A 9,426-nucleotide genomic window follows, 5' to 3' on the forward strand; every position below is an offset into this window, starting at 1 on the left:
GTTTCTTATGGATGGAATTATAGTGAAAATAAATGATTCCCTTTTTTGCTGGGGACCCCCTGGAACCCCCTCAAGGACCCCTGGGGGTCCCCGGACCCCACTTTGAGAACCACTGCTCTAGACAACACAACTGCTGGGATTTAAAGACTTTTCCCTTGAGTATGGTGTTTTTCGCATTAGAATGGGCTAAAAACATAAATTGTTCCAGCCATTGCAAAAACAGTGTTTACAACCTTGCAGTAAACGAGGCCAGATATGTCCAACAACAACAACAACATCTCTGTTACCTCAGCAGCATGCCTTCATCTTCAGCCCCGGAGGCTTAGCCGTCTTTGAACATGAAAACTGAAAACTAACAAACCAGGCCAAGGCTCTCCACCAAAATGCCCCAAATACTGTTGAATAAGCTGTTGGTGATACTCCAGTTAATTGCCACCTTTGACATGGTTTGTGAGTACAAAGGTGATTGAGAGGTTGCAAGCAAATAATAACACACACACGCTCATGCACACACACACACACACACACACACAGAAATAAATTACAAATTACAAAAATGTAATCTGATGCATGCGTGACCCATGTTAAATGAACAGTTTTTGTAAGGAGCAATAAAGATTCCAGAGGAAGACCCACTCAAATACTGTAAGTCATCAGTCTCTACTGTGCTGCAATTGATATACCCCTCTATGAACTTGTGTAACCTGAAAGCTTCAACAAGAGCTCTATGTCCTTAAATCACCCAATTAATCCAATACTCACTGAGACTCTGATTGAATATTAGCAACATAATGCAAGTCTGAACCTTTGACTAAAATCTGCTAAACACTGCTGATGAACCATGCAGATGGTGACAGGCCATCTCCGGAATTAGTGGTCAAAACAAGCAGCCATTCTTAAGTATAAACAACAGTCACCAAACCCTGGTCTCAGTTTAATGAATTTCAAATCCCACGTTCTAATATGGGGAATCACATATTCAGCCAAACAAAAATCCAGCAGAGCCTAGCAGAATAATATAATAGGAGAATAATTGGGCTTATCATGTTTCCACAGAGGAAGTTGTGCTGCATACACAGCACAAACTACATGATGATAAATTTTGTATGAACTTCAACAGGCTATTTGTGAGAATATGGGAAGCCATATTTGACTGTGGGTGCTCACAGACAAAACCAAAGCTTGGAATTCTGTTTCAATTTGTTACTCAAAAAACACACCCCGAAATCTAAAAGTTTGTAGATTATTTCTTGAAATTATAAGATTCTATTATATTATAAGGCCTGTCAGCAATATTCCAACAAGTGAAAAGAAAATGGTCATTTGGAGATCAAAACAGTATCATTCATTCATTCATTCATATAAAATAATAAATGGAAAAAGAACGTTTTATTACATATTCAATGATCACTTTGGTTTCAGTCCCCATTCTCCAACCTGCCGAGTAACAGGACTATAACATTGACAGTATGCCTTTCATCCGACTACAGTATTGTGCCAATCATAGTTATATAACCATAGTGTGACATATTCTATATAGAATTCTTATATAAGTTGTCTAGGCCTGCAGCCAGAATGGATTTCTCCATGCAGCTGATCATGCAGACTAGAACTGATCCGTTAGGATTTGATAGAAGATAATAAGACAACACATTTCCTTACAGCTTTGCCTAAGCCTGGGATTCACATGGACATGAGCGTCATGAATGATCTCTGTAGAAAAAAAATAAATTAATAGTTTATGGCAGTTGACAGGAAATGTAATATTCTTTTGTTCTTCCGGGCGTCAATCATCGCACAGCAAAGCTGCAGCCTTCGCATGTGTGAGATAGGCAAGCACATGGAAACAAGAGATTAATGTGAAGATAGCAGGGTGATTATTTTCCCTTTTTAAGATCATTTCATATCAGGATATCAACCCTCAAAGCACATGTAATACTGTACCTATGTTATTATAGCTGACAAATGAATGGATCAAAAAGGAGCTTTTAGTACTGTGCAAGAGTATCCATGTCAAAAGAGATTAAATGTCATGGCACTGAAGTTTTTTATTTGGCCTTGAATGCCTTTGGAGCATATGTGGCTTCAGAGTGCAGCATTGTAAGGCCTAAGCTCTTGATAGATAGACAGAGACTTCATTTGTATTTCACTGGCAACTTCCGCTTAAAGCTGCTAAGAGTAGAATTTGTCTCTAAACAGATAGCCCCTAAGGATTAGTCTTCATAATCTGCCGTTCACTGATCCTCGAAATCATACTGTCTGGGTGCTCTGAAATCAGCTTACAGTGACAGTAGATGGTATGTGAGTGGTTTTATGATTGGGATTGCGTGCAGGCTTTATGTACAGTAGCTCTGAATGAGAAAAAGACAATTGTTGAGGAATAGTTTGATTTCCAATCTGTACAGTGGATCTCTCACCTTCCAATGTAGCAACACGCTATGTACATCCACATCTGCCCACACACACACACACAATCTTACATTCCCACCACACTAGATGGCGAGACCCTCCCTCCTGCAGCAGACAGTGTATTACAGCAGAACCATCCAGATGCCTGATGTGTGAACCCAGCGTCTCTGGTCCCCTCTGCAACTGCCATGGGAATAATCCTAACCCTCCTTTTTCGATCCTAAATCCTCGCTCTGCCCCTTAGCGTGGCAGCAAACAGAAGACAGAAGTTTGATTTTGTTTTCTCACTACATAACACACTCTGACCTACGAATCCATCAAGCCCTCTCTCACTGCTTGACCCTAAACACTTGTTATACTTCAACAGAATGGATTGTAGACTCCTATATATGTCAAGATGGATTTGAATCAATTGCATGTACACCTGCCAAAAAGTAGCTGGTGAAGGTGGGATGCTCATGCTGGTGTGAGAAGAGACAACACAGACAGAATTAATACAGTGTCTGTTGACAGGCTTTCATATGGATAGCATTAAGAATCCAGTCAGGATCTAAGTCAAATAACTCTCGTTTATACAGTGGTCTAGTATATTAAGGTTTAATTACAAAGAGACTTGGGCAGTCATTGGGTGCAAAATACCAGATGGCGAATGAGATGCGATGAGTATCAGTGGACTAAACTATACAGCACACTATAAAGTCTATGTTCAAAATAAAAAGGGCACATTGTACAATTTCAGTGTTCGTCATTGAAAACAGAGTCAGTCTCAATTAACAGTTATCCACAGCAGTACTGTAATAGACTTCCATACATCAGAACATTCATCTTAATTACTCAGAGGGAATTTTCTTGGAAAACACTTAAGGTAAGCCGTGTAGGATTTTCTCTAAGTACGTCAGTGAAATAAATTGTGATTAACAAGCCATCGGTGCTACGCTCTACAGCCCTGTGAACATTTGTTTTCTAGCATTAGAATGTGCAATCACAATACATTCCACAGCAATTTATTAATGAGAAAATTCTAGACGCAGCATCTTTAGCTATAGACAAAGTCAGAAAATACAGTAGTATATTTCGAGGCTCCTATTAAACAGCACCTTTTACCATGTCTGTGCAGTAGATGCACATTTTAGAATGACAAACAAAAACAAAGAAAATAAACAAATTCAATTATTAGTCTAATCATCCTACATGTCAGAGGGAATGCCAATAGAAATAGAAATAGTCAGAGAATTTGACAGATTGAAGGTGAAGAACAGTGACTGTGGAATATTGGCCCCATTTAGTCATAAATAAGGTGAATGAGTGGAAATGCCACAAGGTTCCTTTGGAAATACAGCATTGTGCCGTTTTCTGTCCTTTTCCTTTTGCATCATGGAAGTGTTACAGTGAGACTCAAGAAAGAACATAAACTCTCACTGAAACAGGGGAAATATTAGAGGATCCCTATATTAGTTTAAGAATGTCTCTTTATCACTCCTTCTCTTGCGTCCTTCCCTTTTGACCTGGGACAGAGCCGTCTAGGCAGAGCTGGACACCGCTAGCTTCTTCAAGTGGTCCATGAAGACCTGCAGGCTGACGTCATCGGTCAGGATCGGGGCTCCAGCCTCCTACAGATGCACAGGAAGCGAGGGATAAAGAAGATAAGGGCTAAGTGTGGTAAACCACTTGACAGTCCAATCAATTCGTAATATGACTCTGACATAATGGTCACGTTATTGTACCAAATACATGTAGTGCAGAGCTTGGGTTATACAAGACCTTTGTCTCTTAACAACCTCTTTCTCAGACTGCCATTGGTCAAGATGCCATCATATGTATATGGCAGGCTATGGCTTAGCTCTTCCCTCATTTGGGAAATGACGAGAGATTAATGCCATTTTCATATTTCAATCTTCCCCATTTAGAATTAGAGGTTAGCCAATCCAAGACCTGTGTTTACTCACAGTTTAACCCTACATCTTCTGAGTTGGTAGTGAAGATTGTTTTTTTTTTTTTTTTACCCAGGCTATAGATGATGCTAGGGTTAAAAGTCTTGAATTGGACAGATACTTGGTACTAGGAGGGAAAAATCATAATTTTCTCACCATGGTTAAATCCAAGGTTTACATTTGGAATTGTTTCATAGTTTGGTGTGGTTATGAAGGTAGAATAAGCTGCCAATTGTGAGTGGTAGAAGAAACGGAGTAAAAACCACTGAATTTGGATATCTTTGAAAAGTTTACTGAAAAGTAATTGAAAGCTGCCTGAGCTATATCAGACCTAAGAATTTGCAAATCAATCCTCATTTACCTACAAAAATAAAAAACACTACACAGAAAAAGTTGATTAATATGCCTGGATTTCTTTAATCTCAGTTCCTACATACATAAAAAAACATAAAGCCTATTTTTAAGTTTGATTTTTCCTCTCAAAATCTATCCATTTTCAAGTTTAAAAAGCGATAATTCTGAAACAGCCAAGTTGATGATGCTGATCATACCTGTCCCCAGCCGTAGAGGTTGTTGTGGGTATGGGATGGATTGACCTTGGAGAGCAGGAAGCGGGCCTGGGAGCCGCCGTGCTCTGTATCGATGTAGCGCGGCATGGGGAAGCGAGTCTCCAGAATCTCCTGGGCGTCGTCCAGCGGAGCCTGCAGCAGCTGTTTGAAGTTCTCATACTCTGCCATTTCCTGGTAGCCGGCCTTTCGCCACTGGGCTATGGTCTGAAAATAAAGAGGAGCAAGACCGGAATAAGCGATGAGTGTCTTCTCACTATATGTAATAGCTCGACTGAATTCCAGTGTGTTATTTAGCCTCTAGAAAGAAAGGCAGAGTTTTGTTCAAAAAATGAGATATTAGTGTTTTGAGAAAAAAAAAGTTAAATCTATTCTTACAAAATGATTTGTACTTGACTGACAACAGGATAACATTTTTATAGACTGGATCATCTATATTAAATGATGAGCTTCCGGTAATGAGTTTTTTTCAGCAATGGATATATATAGTTTTGGACGTGAATTAATCGGCTTTTGTCCGATTCCCCATGTCAAGGCACTGTTGGATTTACTCTATCTCTCTAAATGGATTCATTCTTAGTCAATGGTCTGCTGTCTCACCTCTCCATGGAAGATGACCAACTGGAAGAAGGTGTCCATCAGAAGGATTCGATCTGGCAGGATACTGCTACTGTCCAGGAGCACGGGCTGTGGAGAAGAGATACACCCAGGAGACGTACAGGTTAGCTCTCACATTCAACTGAGATTATCAAGCAGTTTAGAACAACTGAAGCACCAAATCCGTCATCACTGACAAACCTTGAGGCACTTTCACAAAGTCTCTAAGAAAGGCCAGAGAAGAGGTTCACACACTATGCCTCTGCTCTGGTACTTGCAGTAGTTGCATAACATTGATAATAACGTCAGAAGCAGCGTGGGTGTGAGGCTGACCTCTGGTGGTCCGTGGAAGGAGTAGGAATAGAGGATGGGCTGGATCATGATCAGGGACTGGGTCAGGTCCTGCCGCACAAAGTGGTGCCTGTAATAGGACGACTCGTCTGGGCTGTTGTTGAACACCTGCAGGAAGGGCGACCGCCGCAAGTGGAACATAAACTGCAGGAGAGAGAGAAAAATCTAATTATTGAATATTCAAGGTCATGTAATCCAAATTTTTTTTACATTTTTGAATGAGCAGAGACAGCTAGTGTAAAATGGGAACAATATCATAATTATGCTGGATTAACTCAAATCAAAATGAAGATACAACTGTGTGATTCATTTTTTTTCTAATTTCTTTACAGATGGTATGCATTCCATAAAGCTCCACTAGATGGCAGGCTTACCTGTGGGTAGAGGGATAGAGACTCCGACAGTTTGAAGGAGTTGGGATCATCTTTATTAAACTGGCCAAACTTCTGACACTGGAACCAAAGAAAACAAAACAGGTGTGAACACTGAACATGCCACAGTACATGCCTGATTACATAACCTGGCAGCAAACGTCACAGAGGTTCAAAACATTTAGTGAACCACCACAGAATGACATTTAGCACTATGCATACTGTACATTCCAGCCAACCAGCTATGCATTGTTCTTTTCATTACAAAGAGCATCATTATACCGCACAAAGCAAAGGGAGAAACTGGTGTTTGGGAGTGTCGCTCACCAGGCGGATGAGCTGTCTGTCAAGCCAACGCAGGACATCTGGCCCCTCCTCCGACTCCGCTCTGAAGACGCCCAGACGAGCCATGAGCACAGCGGCCGCCTCCTGGTCGAATGACGACTCAATGTGCTGAATTTGTGACTGGGCATCTGCCCAACTAGGTGAAGCAAGAGGAAAAAAAGAGGGAAACAAAAGGAGAGAAGGAACCAGAGAAGGGCAGGTGAGCGTGGGAGTGGTACAAATGACGCACATCCACACAGGTCAGCGTATTTGTTGCAGATGGCAGGAGTTTAAACATCTTCTTTAGCGAGGCTGATATTGATTCTGCTAGTCACTGGCTTAGAACACTGGCAGACACAAAAACTCAGACTCATACCACTTGACACTAGTTAGTGAGTGCTACCTATTCATTTTAGACAATCTATTTAACCATTATCTTGTTAATAATAAAATGCCAAGTTGGCATGACGTGGCAGGGTTAAAGTGAAATGCAATCTTATCTGCCATCAACCCCGGTCAACACAGTTTCCTGTTAACAGAGCAACAACAAAAAACAGAATCTTACTTCCTGGCAATGGTGGTGACTCGTATCCTCTTCTGGGTGTTGGAGTGCTGGTACTGGGTGACAAACTGGACCACACCTCGGCCACCCTGTGGAATGGGTGCATTGTGCTGCACACACACACACAACAATAGAGACAGTAAGTAGGCCGCGGACAATCATCTCCTTCACATTCCTTCTGTTTGCATGAGCCTAACAAATGGTGTAGTGCTACAAGGGCACCATTTAAAAAGCCCTTAGTAAACAAACACACATTATCCTCTATCACTGATCTGATGCGATTAGCTATGGTGCTTTCATCAGCCTAATCCTGTCAGGTAACTGTTCATCTCAAATAACCAAGCGGGGAAGAGAGAGCTTTGAAAGGGCTTACAATGGTTCAGAGGAACTCACAAGTTGAGGTTGAAGTGTGTGTGTGTTTTACCTGATTCACCACTTCAAAAAACATAGCCAAGGTGCTGGAAGGGTTGAGACTGCACACTTTCCACTGGCTTGTACCACCAATTCCCATCTCCTGCACACAACAGAGATAGATCATGGTGAGTGTGAGTGAATACAATTCCTCAGTTCACTTACTGTGACAATTTGTTCAGGGACAGTGACTCACATTCTCCGAAACACAGGGACTCTTGGAGTTGAGCGAAACACACGGTCCAATGGCCCCGCACACCTTCAGCTCCCTTGACGTCTAGAACACACACACACACACACACACACACACACCAAGACAAGAGGTTAACTTAATAACAACAACAGCTCATTTCAGATTGGCTGGTATAAATCAAATTTCTTAAATAATACTGTATAGAGATCATTTTGGTCAAGATAATCATACTATAAAAATGGAATATCGACACAGGCCTAGATGACAATGCTAGGAAAAGCATAGCATGACATTCGTTAGGACCCAACGACTAAATCACGTCTTCTTTACCTTGACCTCCATGGTTCCTCCGAAGGCCATGCGGAACTCTCCGTTGTAGTCTTTACTGAAGACTCTCTGGAAGGTCTGCTTGAAGAGGGAAGTGTTGAAGGAGTCTCCCATCACTATGTGGCCCCTGAAGATACAGCACAAGAAATCAGTTAGATGCTAAATTATTCTCAAAAAGTTTTTTGGTAAGGAATCGCCCATTCACAATAGACAGTTGATTATAAGTTAAATCCCACAATGTAAACCCACTGAGCGGTAGATACTGACCCAGTGAGATTCGATAAGCACTTCATCTCCAGCAGTCCGGTCTGGTCTAGAGCGCAGGCGTAGATATCGATACTGTGGCCGTTTACTGCTGTCCGGTTCGCCAGGGCTTCATAATACTGCATTATGCATAAAAACAGACGACACTCAGCCAAAGGGTTGTGGAACAACCAGAGAACTTGATGGGAGTAAAGATACCCAAAGTGTGTCATGTAAGAAATGCATCGACTTCAATAGATGGATTATTTAGAAAAAAGGTCAGAAAACGATTTCATCGATTATTATACTTGTTCTATTTTTTCCCTGCTTTATCCTGTCATTTTTGCTGCTGCAATGACCCAATTTGCTCCACGGGTATCAATAAAGTTTCATCCAATCTATTTCTTTTTAATAATCATCAATAATAGCTGGTCATTTCAAGTTTTAACGCAAACACAAGTTGGTCTCCTCTATCAAGACAAACCTCCTCTTTATTACACTACTTTCTGTGTCTCATTGCATCTGAGACTGAGCGAGTTATTTCCGTACCTTGGTGGCTTTCTTCAGGTGGCGAGCATTGTCCTTCTGGATGTCATGCCAGGAGCGGATGGGGGTCTTCAGCTCGTCTCCCACCACCATTCCTGGGCCCTGGGTGGGGGGGCCTCCAGTAAACAACATCACACGAGCCCCTGTGTTGGGGAACGCACCCTAAGGATGAGGGGAGAAGGGAGTGGGCTTCAGTTAGTGAAAGTACCATTGTACAGTGCCTCTGCTTAATTTAGAGTTCAACTTTGTAAGCAAATCATTGGCTTTGAGGTAAAATGGTTATAACTAATTTCTGCCAATTGAAAGATGAGCAGCTATTTATACCCATATTGATTCCCCTGTTGCACATTTGTACCTCTCATAAACTGGTGCTGTGATGGGTAAAAATAATCCTACTTCACTTTTTGGGATACAGCACTGGTGCTGAATCCCGATGTTCAGACTCTGGACTTCGGTAATGAACACTAATGGACTGGTGACCTAGTTCTCAAATTTGCCATTTGAAGAGAACAGTTAAGGGAAAGATTAGGAGGGTACTACTGCCCTATTAAAAGAGAAGAATTCGGATCAGCTGTGCAAATGCAGCCTCAGTAAT

The 9,426-nt window shown here is 41.5% G+C and overlaps 1 protein-coding gene across 1 annotated transcript; it reads right to left on the reverse strand.

Annotated features, from left to right (window-relative positions):
* Nucleotides 1-2,946: 2,946 nt before the first annotated feature.
* Nucleotides 2,947-8,993, reverse strand: LOC139642547 (protein transport protein Sec23A-like; the record flags this gene model as incomplete). The annotated part of the gene is made up of 12 exons (XM_071517461.1): nt 2,947-4,019; nt 4,892-5,113; nt 5,507-5,593; nt 5,837-5,998; nt 6,229-6,306; nt 6,553-6,706; nt 7,115-7,221; nt 7,536-7,625; nt 7,719-7,799; nt 8,046-8,169; nt 8,310-8,425; nt 8,835-8,993. Coding segments are annotated over 12 exons (1,470 nt in total), but the record flags the coding sequence as incomplete, so codon positions are not given.
* Between the last annotated feature and the right edge of the window lie 433 nt (nt 8,994-9,426).

The sequence above is a fragment of the Centroberyx affinis genome, unplaced genomic scaffold (genome assembly GCF_046629955.1).
Source record: "Centroberyx affinis isolate AG114_WGS23_722 - 3 ecotype Tasmania unplaced genomic scaffold, CSIRO-AGI_Caff_v1 ptg000006l_1, whole genome shotgun sequence".
Classification (NCBI taxonomy): Eukaryota; Metazoa; Chordata; class Actinopteri; order Beryciformes; family Berycidae; genus Centroberyx; species Centroberyx affinis.